The sequence below is a fragment of the Neophocaena asiaeorientalis genome, unplaced genomic scaffold, assembly GCF_003031525.2.
Source record: "Neophocaena asiaeorientalis asiaeorientalis breed wild unplaced genomic scaffold, Neophocaena_asiaeorientalis_V1.1 scaffold70, whole genome shotgun sequence".
Taxonomy (NCBI): Eukaryota; Metazoa; Chordata; class Mammalia; order Artiodactyla; family Phocoenidae; genus Neophocaena; species Neophocaena asiaeorientalis.
The window spans coordinates 13,639,915-13,655,368 of NW_020175410.1; the positions used below are offsets into that span (position 1 = coordinate 13,639,915).

A 15,454-nucleotide genomic window follows, 5' to 3' on the forward strand; every position below is an offset into this window, starting at 1 on the left:
ACTAGGTGGTAATTCAAAAGCTCATTTTTTAAGGCAGTTATTTGGCAAGCAAATTATATTTTTTTGCAGAAACAATATTATTATGCAAGATTTTAAAATTAGTTCTCAAAATAGCCAATTGTTCTACTGAGATAGAGCAATAATAGGATTCAGCCACCTTTTCTAGCAATATTTCTATAGGACAAAATGTATTACAACCTCCAACTTGAGATTCTCACACACACCCACCTTAGGCTAAAGATTTCTCCTTTTCTCTACCCTCTTCCCAGACCTAAGCCATCCGTATAGTGTGGGAACAGGGCTTCCTCTCAGATAATCCTTTAGGGACATGTCTCTCTGTCTTGGACATATCTCCACAACTTCTTTTTTCTTTTTCCTATGTCCTGGGAATTAAACTGGCTGCTTCCTTTTCTAATGCCACTACGTAATTTTTTCCTTCTTGGACTCTGGGAAGAGAAAACTCAGGCTCAAGAATTTTGCCCCTGCTTTCCTGTCCTTTGGGAATTCAGCCCTTGTAAAGCTTTTCTCAAGATGTTTATTGCCATTAGAGACAGTAGAACCATTCTACGAACATCTCCTTCCTCTGCTTGTCGTTTGGGTCTTTGATTTTCAGAAGACACTATGCGCAGGTTGGCGTCCACGGACTGGTAGGGAGCTCAGGATAAATAAGATTTCAGGGGACCCAACAGTTCACCTGAAGTTAAATGTAGAATTTTCTGTTTGTATGTGTTTTTCTAGCTCAGTTGCATTCAGCAGAGTTTTAGAGGAGTCCCTGATCCACTCAGGACCTAAGACTGTGAGATACTTAAGCGCAGAAACCCAGATTAAATGGAAGAGGTCTACGTAAGCATGATAACATTAAGTCTAGATTACATAGAGGACTGAAATCAAGAGAAATTTCAGATCCCCAGCCCACTTCAGTAGACACTGCATCACAAGGATGGAGAAGCTGGTATAGCTTCTCTGCTACATGTGAGCTCCTGGGGCAGAGGGTGGGGGGAGACATTATTCATCATTAGTGCTTGCCACCTGCTAGGCATGCTGGAGGAGTTGGTGGAAGGAGAGGAGGAGGACTTTGTTTTTTTTTTTTTTTAAAGAAGATGTTGGGGGTAGGAGTTTATTTATTGATTGATTGATTTTTGCTGTGTTGCGTCTTCGTTTCTGTGCGAGGGCTTTCTCTAGTTGTGGCAAGCGGGGGCCACTCTTCATCGCGGTGCACGGGCCTCTCACTGTCGCGGCCTCTCTTGCTGCGGAGCACAGGCTCCAGACGCGCAGGCTCAGTAGTTGTGGCTCACGGGCCTAGTTGCTCCGCGGCACGTGGGATCCTCCCAGACCAGGGTTCGAACCCGTGTCCCCTGCATTAGCAGGCAGATTCTCAACCACTGCACCACCAGGGAAGCCCCGAGGATGAGGATTTGAAGAGCGAGATTACCTGGGGTTGGAGTGGAAATGGCACTGAATTAGGGAAACGTTGTGACTGATTATGTATCAACAGTTTGGGAATGCAGATTGCTGCTCCAGAGTTCACCTTTCCCTCCTTTCACCTTCTACGTGCACTTGAATCAACGCCTGGAATAGAGTTTAGTGACTTGACTTGAATCTGATGGTCCCCTTGTAGGGCTGCTGCTAGCCCATATGGCACCTTGACTTGAATTAGAAGGAAGGCATCTCTTTCTCTGGGTGGCGCAGCCCTGGGGCAGTGGATCAGGATAATTAGGGTCTAGGCTTTAGCCCTTACTTGTTGCCTCCTCCACTGGCCCTGCGTTTGGTAATTATCCTTTACACCTGAACGAGGCAACCCCCTTCCATTCCCTGCTCATTGATAAAATCAGGGTAAAAAATTAGGGTGAAGATTCCGACTATAGCACTAAGTTTGCTAGCATCAGAAAAATCACTACCCTAAATAAAGTTATATGCATGCTGTAATAATAATATGATAGGGGGCTTCCCTGGTGGCGCAGTGGTTGAGAGTCCGCCTGCCGATGCAGGGGACACGGGTTCGTGCCCCGGTCCGGGAAGATCCCACATGCCACGGAGCGGCTGGGCCTGTGAGCCATGGCCGCTGAGCCTGCGCGTCCGGAGCCTGTGTTCCGCGACGGGAGAGGCCACAACAGTGAGAGGCCTGCATACTGCAAAAAAAAAAAATAATAATAATATGATAGGGTTGGAGAGAAATCCTGGGTGGGTAACAGTCCACAGGCAACCCAGAAGGTATTGCCTTTTCCTGAGCAGACATATATGAGTACTCTCTACATTGTATTTAGTGTCCCTTGAAGTAGATATTCATTCTCATTATAGACACATGTAATACGGGGCAGTGAGTAGATACATAATTATGTGTGGCAGTGAATAGACGCATAACTATGTAAGCACATTATTTAAATGGATATGTTTTATGTCAATCTGTTATTTTTTCTCTATCACAGAAGTGCTTGACATTTAATCCAGCCAAAAGAATATCGGCCTACAGTGCCCTGTCTCACCCATACTTCCACGACCTGGAGAGGTGCAAGGAAAACCTGGATGCCCACCTGCCGCCCAGCCAGAACAGCTCAGAAATGAATACAGCCTGAGCTGCCTTGAGCTGATCATCCGGAGAACCTCCTTGGTAGCTGATGGGTCCCCTGAGTAAGCCCTGCAGAGCTGCTGAGGATCACTGGCTGGAGACCTTCTAGCTGCCGTCTTCTGGATGGGCTCTGCTTCTCTGAGGAAACAGCCTCGTTTACTGTTTTGAAATCAATGCAAGAGTGATTGCAGCTTTATGTTCATTCGTTTGTTTGTTTGTCTGTTTGTTTTAAGAACCTGGAAAAATTCCAGAAGAGAAGCTGCTGACCAATTGTGCTGCCATTTCATTTTTCTGATCTTGAATGCTGCCAGTGTGAAGTGAGCAATCCAGACACAGCTGAGTTATGATGTAATCTCTCTGCAGGTGCTGGAGCCTGATTTGGTACTTTTGAGTGAGTGTGTGTGCGTGTGCGTGTGTGTGTGTGTGTGTGTGTGTGTGTGTGTGTGTGTGTGTGTGTGTGTGATTCTTGATCTCTTAAAAAGTGTTACTTTCTGTAAACAACAAGAATAATTGAATTTTAAAGGCTCAAAGTGACCGCTAAATAACAGGTGTCTGTTGACTAAAGGTGATTCACCAAAATGGGCTTCTCAGATTTAAAGTTGAGCCTATGTCCTTAGCATTTCTTTTCTGGCCCAAAGCAGTAAATTTGCTAATGGTAAAAGGTTCACTATCTAGGTGAAGTTTTATACACACAGCAAAAAGAAAAAAAAAATTCTACTATCTTTTAAGAAACCTGTTTTTTGAAGCACAAATTCTATTTACTTTTCAAAAAGCTCATTTACTCCTTGTAATTTTAACCTGTATAATGTGCTTTATTGTTTCTTTTGAAAAATGCCTATAAGCTTTTTCTTAACTTGCTATAGATTTAGGGAGTGTACCTCAACTAGGTAAAATCGTCAAAAGATAATAGAGAAAGCCTTTATTTCCTGGTTTGGAATTTATTTTCTTTGTGGTTTTTGTTGTTATTTTGTTTTGGTTTTGATTTTAGGAATTTGTCAGAAACTGTTTCCTGTTTGGGTTTGGAGGATAGTTCTCTCTGACTAGAGACAGGAATGGCATTTAAGTTTTCCCCCACCTATTACACTGTACTTTTTCTACCGTGCACTGCCTCATTTGCAAAGTATCCATCTTATCTATCCCCCAGCGCATCTAGTATGTATTACTACCCTTACATAATTAATAACAGATTGCTTAAGCTGTTCTCATGCACCTCCTACTTTCTTTCTTTCAATGAACCTTTCATAAATAGTTTGATTCAGATTTATGGCTTATGGCTCCAATTCCACAATCCTAACAGAGTCCCATATGTTCTCCCTCTACTGCAATCTTCCTGCCTGGCATTTGGCATTCACGGTTGTTACCTAGGCAATGAGTAGAAGACTGGTTCTTCTCAATCACCAGCAAGTAGACTGCTTTAAAGTGTAACTTAGTGTTTTACAGCTTTATAGAATATATTGTCAGTGTAGTATCTGAGGGAATGTCCTTAACTATTTTTTAGAAATATATATTTACTCTATAAAATTACCTATTCTCCGTCGCCAGGCTGTGCTTGTTTCTAGTGCCTTATGCACATGCCCGCTCTCTGCAGAGCCAGCCTGACCTGGGCATTGTGAACAGCTTTACTTTTCCTCTTGCCATTTTCTCTACAGTACTTTATATTCCATACCATCTCTGCCTTCTGTGTGGTTAGCGCTCAGTCGGCTCTAGTAACCAGAAGACACAGAGATGAAGTATCTTTTGGTAAGTTTAGCTAATTTCTCTTCCTGATTCATGTTTTACGAGCATGCAACAGTTAGACTGTGTTTAGAGTTAGGGTTTTCAAAGAATGGACATTGCTTCCCTCAGAAGAAAATGTGCCAGATGATGTTTATGCATAATCAGGCCTTTCTGAGTTCTCCACAGCTTAATATTGTATACAACTATCTTTATATATACATAGTTTAACATTGTTCTAATTCAGTAACTTCAAGAGCAGGAAAATTTTTCTAAAGCAAGATATGATGAGAAGATGGGCCATAAGAATGTTTTATACTTTCTTCCTTGTGACAACATCGATTATGTTTTGTCATCTCTGTAAATGCTTGAGATATAATGGATCCAGAACATTCAGGTCAAGCATACTTGCGGTCCCCCTGGATAAATGAGTTCTGCCTTTCCTTCGATCGGGGGTCAAAACACAAAGACCAGGGGCCTAGAAATTGAATTTTAAAACTCACTGAACTAATCCATCATGAGCTTTTCAGTTAGTATCCATGGTTAGAGTGAACATAACTTGGGTTTTTGCTTTTGCAAAAGTTTTTCATAAGTTCACTCAAGAAAAATGCAGCTGTTCTAAACTGGAATTTTTCAGCATTCTTCAGCATTTTAAACATGTAGAGAGTTCAACTTTTATTTCTAACATATGCTCCTGATTCGTTTCTTGGTAGTGTTTATAAAGAAAACTTAAAGCACAAACATTTTGACATTAGATACTTGCCAGATTCCCCTCTGAGAGGCAGAAGGAGAGGGCTTTTCAGCCTCTCTGAACTTGTTAAAGAGTCTGTCCCCAGCTCTTCCATCCGGGTGGTTGTTGCACTTGAGTGATTACTCTCATTTTATGTCTTTTACATCCGCCTCACCACTTCTGAAATCCAGATCCCACACAAGCACCCTTTGGCATTAGGGCACTTTGAAGCACAGAGCAGAATACAAGCTTACTGAATACAGCTTACTCTTCTGCTACATACGGTTTCAAACATGTTTGCCAAAAGCTAGGCAGTGGTTAGCTGAAAAGGTCATATTGCCCCAGGGCTATACTGAAGCAGCTTATAGCAAGTAAGAAACAGGATGACAGACTTGAACTCACATTTGAATTTCTTACTAGGACTGGGGCAAGAATATGCCTGATAGTTTCTATATGATATTTAGTTCTAGTGGCCCAAGCTCTGGGAACTGCTGTGCTGGGGTGGAGTTGTAACAACCTGCATTTAAAGAGTCCATTTAGGCATCATAAGCTCTCACGTGGCAAAGCTAGTAAGGCCCTAACCTTATAACCTTAAAAACACAATCCCTGAGAGCTTGTCAGAACCCAGTGTGTTGGAGCCTCCCACTTTGTCTCTCCTTTGAAGTAGATGGGAACTCAAGGAGCAAAGAACCTGTTTCCGAAGAAAGCTCCAGGCCATTTCTGCCCTCTGTGTTCTCATGATTTTCTCTCAGGAAACACACTTTGAATGGCAGAATTTTCATTTTGCCCCAGGTGACATACTAAAAATAGTTCAAAATATTCACCTAAGACCAGAATCTCAGCCTTTTAGTTTTAGGTGAAAATGAAAATTTTGGAATGCACAGGATGTTAATATCTTAAATAAAACATGTACCTTTTTTTTTGTTTGTTTTTTGTTTCGGTACGCGGGCCTCTCACTGTTGTGGCCTCTCCCGTTGCGGAGCACAGGCTCCGGACACGCAGGCTCAGCGGCCATGGCTCACGGGCCCAGCCGCTCTGCGGCATGTGGGATCTTCCTGGACCGGGGCACGAACCCGTATCTCTTGCATCGGCAGGCGGACTCTCAACCACTGCGCCAGCAGGGAAGCCCAAACATGTACATTTTAATAGAGAAACTTATGGTCTGACTCCAGAATATGATACTCTCCATCCTGATGGAAAAAGCTTAAATATTACCAAACTTTTGAATCTTAAATTATGTATTTAAATTACCTTTTTAACTAACTATAGCTGCTTCTCTTAAAAGTGGTACCTATAAAAGTCAGTAATGGTAATTCTCATTCCTTAATGGAAATTAAATCATGTAAGCTTCCTAATATCATAAACATATTAAAATTCTTCTCTCTAAAGAATTACTTCTTTTTTTAAGTGACAGCTTTACTGTAATTTTTATGATAAGCACATGAGAGTGTCTCACATTTTCCAAAAACAGGCCTGTGTTGCATAGGTGGGTCTAGGAAAGAATAATGCTGAAAGTTAGTAAGCCACTGTAATTACTTAATTGTGTTAGTACAGTTTCTTGGAAAGAAAATATTGAAATATGACAAATTCCTAGATATTGATAGAATTCAAAAGAATGCATAAAGACAAAATGATGTCTTTATAAAAAATAAAGATGTGATTTCTAAATCTTTAAAAACCATGAGACACTAGGCAATGGATAGAGGAAATTCTGGAGAAAATGAAAGTATTCAAAGAAGGATAGTTTCAAAGTTATGTATATTTTGAAGGGTATATATTTTATTAACATGTATTGCAAGAATTTATATTCAAGTCACCTGGCAACTATGAACTTGATATGGGCAAAAACAAATTTTATGGAAAAGTCACTCCAAACAGTTACCATTTCAAAGGTTGAGCTAATCATACTAAACCATCCCTATTCCTTCCTCATTTCTTGGAAGGAAGCAGCCATGTGAAGCTACACTTGTTATGCAAGCCTAAAAATGTTTGTTGTAAAAAAATAAATAAAATTTTTAAAGGTGTGTTTCCTATGTCACCAGGATTTTTGAAAACTTGTGAAACCCAAACCATTTATCATGTGCATTCAGTACATTCAGATGTATGATTAGGAAGATAATTACATGTTCCTTCCCCACAGTGGAAAAACTTCTCAAGGCTACCAAAAACCTGTCAAGCAGTGTAAGTCCTCAGATAATTAGTAGTGGTGTTTTCCTCAAAAGCATACGAAAAATAGCATTTTCATTTTTTATCAATGCAATTTTCAACCTGGTTTTGTTACATACCTATATCTCAAGCATTTCTAACTTGTACTTTTTCAGAAAATAAACCAAAAATATTCCTTTGGCCTTTTCCATCTTCTGACCTTTGTTAACAACAAAAAATGGAGAAAGAGGAGGGGTCTGATTTTTACATGTTTTTCGCGATTAGTTGTATGTTTTTTTTAATGAAGTGCAAACCAGCTTTTCAAAATGTTTTCTATTTCTTAGCATTCCCAGGGAGTTAATTTAGATAAATGAATGGACTTCCATCAACATATTTATGTTTCCTTGATACTGGTGCTCTGGCCTTGAAGAAGAAAACAAGACTCTCCTGAAAATAAATGCAGGTTTTTTCCAAGCATCTGTTTAAATACTACTACAGCAATTTGAACTTAATATGGTAGGAAAGGGAGGCGGTTTTTCTTTGAAATGTCTGTTTTAAAATTCACACCGTCCTAAGGGATGAACTTTCTTGTTTTATTCTAGTATATTCCACAAGGTGGCACTTTGAAGCGGGGTGTGGAATCTGAGCAAGGCTTCTACCTTTATTTTTCTGCACACATTTAACTCTTGCCTAGCGCTTGTTTTTCAGGATGATTAATAATCTTCACAGTGTTCTGTAACTCAGATATTTTAGTTGTTAGCTAAGTTCTGAACAATTGTCTGCAAGTAAATTGTTCTTGAGGATGAATAATATACACCTATTTTGATTATTTTAGTGTATAAAGAGAGCCTAGCCATTCATTTGGTCATGAAACATTTTTTGAGGTAACTAATTACCTCACTTTTCTAGGTGCAAAGTTACAAAGATGGACATGCTTATTACTCAAAAGGCAACACTCATCTGTGAAGAGGATAGTTTTGTTAGGAGTGTAAAACTCCTACAGAGGTCCTAGGCAAAATGCCCATATCCCCTGTCACCTGCTTTCACATTCCCTACCATGGTGGCTGTTAGACGATTAAATTTTAAAATACTAATTTAAAAAATCAGATGCAGAAACTAAGTAACGCATCAGTTACTATATAGACAAAACTATTTTTTCAAAGAATTGCTATGCTGAAACAGAGCCCTAAAATACTAAAAGACCTGGTAATTTTTACACTTGTATAGTCACAAGTGTAAATTCACAAGAAATTGTAATTTTTAAAAATTTTCAGTAAGCATATGAGCTAATAACTTAGTATATCTACATAAGTGTTTGATTTCTCCACTTGTGAAGTTCTTTGGCAACTTTATTATAAATATATATGTACATACACTTTTTTCATACACTTTTGTTTTAATTCACAGATCCGCTCAGAGACCCATTATCTGCCACATGATTTTAGTTAATTTTAGAAGTCATTTTCTTTAACAGTGTCACTGAAATTTAGGAGGAAGGAAATTATATTATTTTTTCAGAATTTCCTTAGCACAACCCAACGGAAGGCAGTTTATTCCTTCTGAGTGGCAGAAACTCCTTAGTGCCTGCTTCACTTTCCTCCGGAGTAGCCAGCGGGCAAGTCTCAGTAATTCATACTGAATCAAAATACCGCACACACTAGGGGCTGTCAAATCTTCGGCCTCATCCCTCTGCTTAAAATCCCACTGAAGTATTTAGATTCCAGTTTAAGCCCCTAAGTGGAAGGCCGAATTCAAACCTCGAGTTTGTTATCAGTTGGGCCAGTCTGAACTCTTATCTGCGCCCGTTCAAAATTTCCCTCCCACCGAAAGCCTTCCGGGTGCGTTGCGCCGTCGCCCCGCCCCTTTGGCAGTAGAGTGGCAGTGGGCGGAGCTGGCTGGGACCCGCCCGCCGCTCACCTGTTAGTGCCTGAAATGATGTACAGACCCGGCGGGATACTGTCCGAGGTCCATGTGCCCTGCTGCTGTCTCAGAGGCATCTGTTCTGCAATCTTAGGAAGTAAAATATCCCTAGAAGCAAACAGGTGTCATCTGTGCGTAAATAAGTACAACACAATTCTCCGAGAGTTCGGGTATAAAGAGATGCTGCTCTGTATGAAGCTATCTACCAGGCATCTCTCAAGCTCTAAGCTCAGATTTTTTTTTTTTTAAGAGAAGATGTATAATTACAGGAAAGATTTTTTATTTTTTTATTTTCTATCATTCTACATATATGATGGCAAAAGATATGCCTGGAAAAGTTTTGTTTGGAAAATTTGTTTATTTTCTGCTTCATCCTCAGTTGGCAAAAGCTCCTAACTCTTTACTTTCTAATTTCTTTCTCTTTTTTTCTTCGTCAAGTAGTTAAAGGTATGCGAGCAAATTATCTCATGTGGGAGGGAGACTTTCCTGTTTAGAGGAACCTTTTGTGTGAATTGTTTTGTCAAACAAATAACCCCTTCTCTATTTAAGGAGTTTGGACTGTCAAATGTAGGTTTTCTTAAAGGGGACGCATAACTGTACATAACGCTATAAAGAATTATGACTATAGCACTAATCAGCAAGCATAAAGCCACAAGTTATATCATTTCTAACTCCCTGTGGTTTCTAGCCAAATCCATTGAAGTGCTTAGGTTACAGTCCTGAAGAGACCTTTCGTACCCTTACTTGAAAGTTTCTAATCTTAAGTTTTATGAAATGCAATAATATGTATTAGCTAGCAATATTTCTGTGATCACCAGCAACTCCAAATTTGACCTTGAAGTCTCTGGATAATGAAAATAGATCCCAGCAGTAATACACTTCTTGAACACCGCCCCCCCACCAAGTGTATTATGTATCTTTCTTATTTTGATCCTGTGTTTGCAACAAATGTATATGGGAATATTTTAGTTCCTTACTTTGTATTCATTTATTTTCCTATGACCAGTAATAAATATACTAGTTAGTACATGGAATCAGTAGCATCAGCTACTCCTAGGATCAGCACTTAACAAGGTGGGAAATTTCTATTTCAAGTTGTTCTGCATTTGCATAAATTATTTCTATTATTGTTCATGTATATTATTTATTTCTCAATCACACTAGTCCTGTGAAAGTGCAACAGAAGGCAGACCACATTAGGATTTGCATTAAATGCTCATTATCATGGTCTTGATGGAACTAAGAAAATTAAAATTAGACTAAGCCCCCAAATAGCTGCATGCATTTTAATATGATTAGTAGAATTTAAGTCTAGAGAGATAGTATTTTTATGTCTAGGTGTTTTATCATTATGTAAAGGAATTAAAGCAAAGGACTTTGTAGTTGTTCTTTTGTCAAGTATGCATATACTATAGTGTGAAATACAGCAAAACTTAAAACTGCAGGTAGCAAAGCATCAAATACTGCCTTAATTTAGGAACTCTGCCAGGTGGCCCTCAGAATAGATGCCAGGCAGAGACAGGTGCCTGGGTGGCACCTCCTCTTATCTGGCCTGGAAAAGAAGCTTCCCCCACACCATCTAGTACCCTTGTAGGTGGTGTGTCCTATAGTGGGAACAGGTAGCACTGTTGAAAGGAGAGCAGTGTGAGAGGTTTCTGTAGAAGCAGACCTGTCAGCGTGTGCCTTGAGGCTTCCAGAACATGCCAGGTGGAGAAGTCCAAGTTTCCATGCTTCAAGCAACTTGGTTTTGTAGAGAAGCAATCCAGTCTGGTAAGGAAAACAAGGATTGCGTATACAGTAGTCAACAGTGGGGTTTTAACAACAATCCCCAACACCTCAAAAGCTTGTTGCATTTCTGGTATCTTAAGTTTTGATCTGAAGGTTAAATGGCAAGTGTGTTGTAGAGAAGAGCAGTATGTGGCAAGAAAAGCACAATGTGGGTCCCCGTAGGGTGCAGGTTAGAACTAGAGGGTTTTACAGGCTTACCATTTCTGAGATGTGTAAAAGCACGTTTTCACTGTAAAATGTATTAATGTTTCTGCATTCCTATAGGGCCTAGTTAAAACTTTATTCTAGATTTCAGCAAGGGTGTCACAGCCAGTGAGCTATATTTTTGCTTTTTTTTTTACTTATTTTTATAGTAGAAGATATTTTAAAAGTAGAAGAAAATCTTAATTTGGACATTCGACTTGTTGGTTTCTGTGTTTGAAATCACGGTTCTGGAGATGTAGAGATTGTGCATGTGCATGTCAGATACTAATCTAGGCTGTGTGAACCAGCCCAGGATAACTGATACTCCGCCAGCCTCTGCATCCTTTCCTCCCTTCCTCTGAAGTGCTCCCTGCCCCCTTCCTGGACTGTCCACGTGCTGCTCTCCATCCTCCTCTGCTGTACTTTGGGGTCAGGGACATGATGAGAGATGCTTTAGGCATCCCAGGTATGCCTGTCCAGGCTTGGCCACCACCCCTACTTGACCTCTGGCTGGCCACAGTCGTGAAGAGAAGGTTCCTGGTGCTGAGCACAGCGCATGGTCAAGACACCGATCACAAATGCCCTCTAGCATCTTCGTATATGTCTTGATTTTTAAACCAAGTCGTGCTACAGAGCATTCTGTTTTGGCTGTGGTGCAAAGAAAAAGACTAACCAAGAATATAAACCACATTCCAGGCTGCTGTTTTCTATCCATCTACAGGCTATACTTTTACTGTATTTCTTCATACTTGAAATTCATTCTGCTATTTTAATATCAGGGTACAGACTTATAAGGGTGCATGTTCCTTAAAGGTGCAAAATTACTCTCATTCCGTTTGCTTATATTGCTACAGAATGCTCTGTTTTGGTGCTTTGGGTTCAGCAGGTCAAAGAAGCAGTGTGGAAATTGACTGCCTGGAACACAGTCTTACAAGAATGCTGGCAGATGGCTTGGTGTTAGATATTGCTTCTGCTTTTTTCTCTGTACACAAGATTGAGAGTTACCACACTGGTCTGTCAGGTTCACCTGGGTATCCTTCCTCACAGGGTCCATAAACCCTGTGCTCTCCCCAAGTGTGGGTGTGATGCCGCTCTCTGAAAGCAGGGATCTTCCTACATATCCGGATCTTTTACCCCTCAAAGAAAAATGACCTCGTGTGCAGACAGGAGGAAAATGGGAAGAGCCGTCTCACTCTAGCGACCATCCATGTAGAAAGCCCTCCTGAGGCCAAAAAAAAAGAAAGAAAAGGAAAAAAAGAAAGCTGACCTATAAAGTTACCCTCCTCCTAGGGTCCTGAGCTGAGTGATCTTGCTTCCTTACTTATAGGTAGATGAAAATATAGGTCAGTTTACCTAGGCTCTTCCCACCTGAAGAGAAAAATAGAAAAGTAGGTATTTGTGTCACGTGAAATATGTAATCCAAGGACCATCAAAACTTACATTAAATGCCCCATTGCTAGCAATCAGTTTTACGAATTAGCTCAAGTAAGTGATGCTTGATGACCTGGGGTTTCTGAGGGCAGAGGTAGCTCTTCTAGCATGCACCTTACTCTTAAGACTTGTTTGGAGAGGGAGAACTACCAGTGGTGACTGTGACAATGGAAAAGGTAACATGTCAGAAAATTCAGAGGGTTATAGGTCAAGAATCCTTTGGAAACTGGATGTCTTACTGGGTGCTAGGATGCAAATTTAGGTGTTTATTGTCAGATAATGGAATTCATTGTTTTTTAAGAATTGGTGTTGAAATGTCATTGTCCAGTTCATTGTTTTCACTTATGCACAAGCTAAATTGAAGCAAAAAGAGAAAATGGTTTGTGTATTTGTCATACCTTTTGTACTTCTTACAATAAAACTGTTGGTAGCAAATAAAAATAATAAAAACAGCAATTTTAACCTGCTTTCTTGGAGATGAATTACTATTCTAGCTATTTTTCTTTTTACTTTAATGTAAAATAAATGTAATTGCAGTGAGTAAAGTAACGTCTAATTCAATAGGAAGTTTTAGCAGAATATGTTTCAAAATTCTTGTTTTAAAAGACTCCTTTTCAGGCTTCAGATGTTTAAAAAAAGTAGCAGCTCATTGAACTTAAAAGTTCCATAATAAGTACTTAGTAAGCTCTTAATAGTTGACTGTGGTAAACACTGAAGACCCAAAACGTGAATAAGGCACAGGCAGTCCTTTCTGAAGCTTACAGACTGAGACTGTGAAAAAGGTTTGTGTAACCAATTGCCGATAACCTGGGAAGGAAAAGAGATTTCACATTGGAAATGATGCTTGAATGGATTCAAAAACAGAAGTTAATGCTGGCCAGTCACAGAAGGAGAAATACTTTGTGTGTGCAATGGTCTGCAATTATGAAATAGCAGACAGGAAAGGGCAGGAAGATTGGTGAGGCCACACCTGGGGCAGTGGTTTCCAACATTTGGATCATAACCTACAGAGAGAAATATAATCCAACAGCATGGCTGGTGCACACAGATACACATGGAGACATATATCAGAAACATATTCCACAAAATGATGCTGTGCGCCCCACACGTTTTCTTTTTTTATTTTATTATCCTCCACACTTTGAAAATACTGGTGGCAAGCCACGAAATTCATTTCACAACCCCACCAACAGGCCATGACTTAATGTTTTAAAACAATTAGTAAGGGGGCCTCCCTGGTGGCGCAGTGGTTGAGAGTCCACCTGCCGATGCAGCGGACACGGGTTCTTGCCCCGGTCCGGGAGGATCCCGCGTGCCGCGGAGCGGCTGCTACCGTGAGCCATGAACGCTGAGCCTGCGCGTCCGGAAGCCTGTGCTCCGCGATGGGAGAGGCCGCAAGAGTGAGAGGCCCGCGTACCGCAAAAAAAAAACAAAAACAAAAAAAACAATTAGTAAGGGGCAGAGGGGTGGTGAAGGAGGAGGAGAGGTCCAGAAGTGCTTAATATACCATATTAAGGAGTTGGGAGCCACTGAAGGATTTGGAAGAGAGAGATCATTTCTGTTAATGTGTGCCTATTTTTGTTCAACTTATATACTAGATGAGAGTGATAGACGAAGCAGCTCCTGAGGTGCTACAGGAAAACCAAAAGTGGGACTGTAGTTGCTGTCTGATATTTATATTCCCATCTTTGTGTACAGTATCAGGTATTTTAACATTAGTCCTCCAGAATTCCTTGGGAGCTCTCATTAGGACTTGCCTTAATTTTTTTTTAACAGGCCCCAAATTGCATCTAAATTTGTAAAATCTACATAGAGTATTCAGAAGGGATGATACAGAGAGTCAGGAATTTGATCTTTATTAAGTAAGTGAAAGTTTGTAGTTTATTAAGAGGTCAGTCATAACTACCTGTTTCTACAAACCACAAGTCTTTACAGCCAGGTTTGGCAGGACCATTTTTTTCAAAGTGGTTTATCAAAGACCTTAAGCTAGTCAGTTATCTCTAGTTATCTCTGCTATACTCACTTAGAACCTCAGTCCATTGAAAGCCCAGTAGGCCTTTGCCACTGATTTTGCCCTCTGGAGTGTGAGCCCAGTTTGTACCTCCCTGTTCTCTAGCAAAGAACTCCTCGTGGATGGTGATGGTCATATTTGTTCCGCATATGCCATTTTTCTGGACATAGCAGATGAAACAAGCAGAGCATCCCATGGGATGTGGAGCCAAGCAAATGACTGTGTGTTGCTCTCGTACACGTCTGGAGCTGCTACTGCCTGTACATTCCAAGCTGCGCGTGGCCACGTTTCTAGATTCCAGAGATACAGCAGTGAACAAGATAAATAAGGTGCTTGATCTCATGGAGCTAACATTTTAGTGGAGGAGACAGAAAATAAATTAAAAAGTGTATAAGTACATTATGCTTAATGCTATAAAGGGAATACACAGGTCTTAAAACAGAAAGTACTTGGAAAATGGTGGTCAGGAAAGGCTCCATGAAAGCTTTGAGTTGAGGCATAAATTAGCATGAGACTGAGGAAGCCAGGCAATATGCTGAGGGTAGAAGAACTGAAAGCCTTACTAGAATGGATTCAATAAAGAATTGGTAAGTGAATATGGGAAATGCCCAACATGAAGTGAGAGGTACGAAGTGTAAAGTAAAAGGTGTGAGGGGTAAAGTGTGACCGGGTACTGGATTGAGCCCAAATAGACTTTGATAAGTTCAACATACTTTCTTCCCAAGATCAAGAACACGGCAAAGACGTCAGCTTTCACCACTTCTGTTCAACATTGTGCTAGGGTAATAGGCAAGAAAACAAAGGCATAGAGATTGAAAAGAAAGCAAAGCTGTCCTTATTCACAGACAACACGAGAGTCTCTGTAGAAACTCCTGAAGAATACCCAAAAAAGCTACTAGAACAAATACATTTTGCAAGGCCAGAGGATACAAGGGCAATATATTTTTTAAAATGTATTTCTACATAC

The 15,454-nt window shown here is 40.3% G+C and overlaps 1 protein-coding gene across 2 annotated transcripts in view; it reads left to right on the forward strand.

The window, feature by feature from the left end:
* The window catches only part of CDK6 (cyclin dependent kinase 6), a 229,692-nt gene extending 216,749 nt beyond the window's left edge, over window positions 1–12,943 (forward strand). For both annotated transcript variants that reach the window (XM_024767027.1, XM_024767026.1), the window contains exon 8: window positions 2,427–12,943. In XM_024767027.1, the coding sequence (XP_024622795.1) occupies window positions 2,427–2,573 (147 nt within the window). In that variant the 3' untranslated portion in view covers window positions 2,574–12,943. The remainder of the gene's footprint in view (window positions 1–2,426) is intronic.
* The last annotated feature ends 2,511 nt before the right edge of the window (window positions 12,944–15,454 follow it).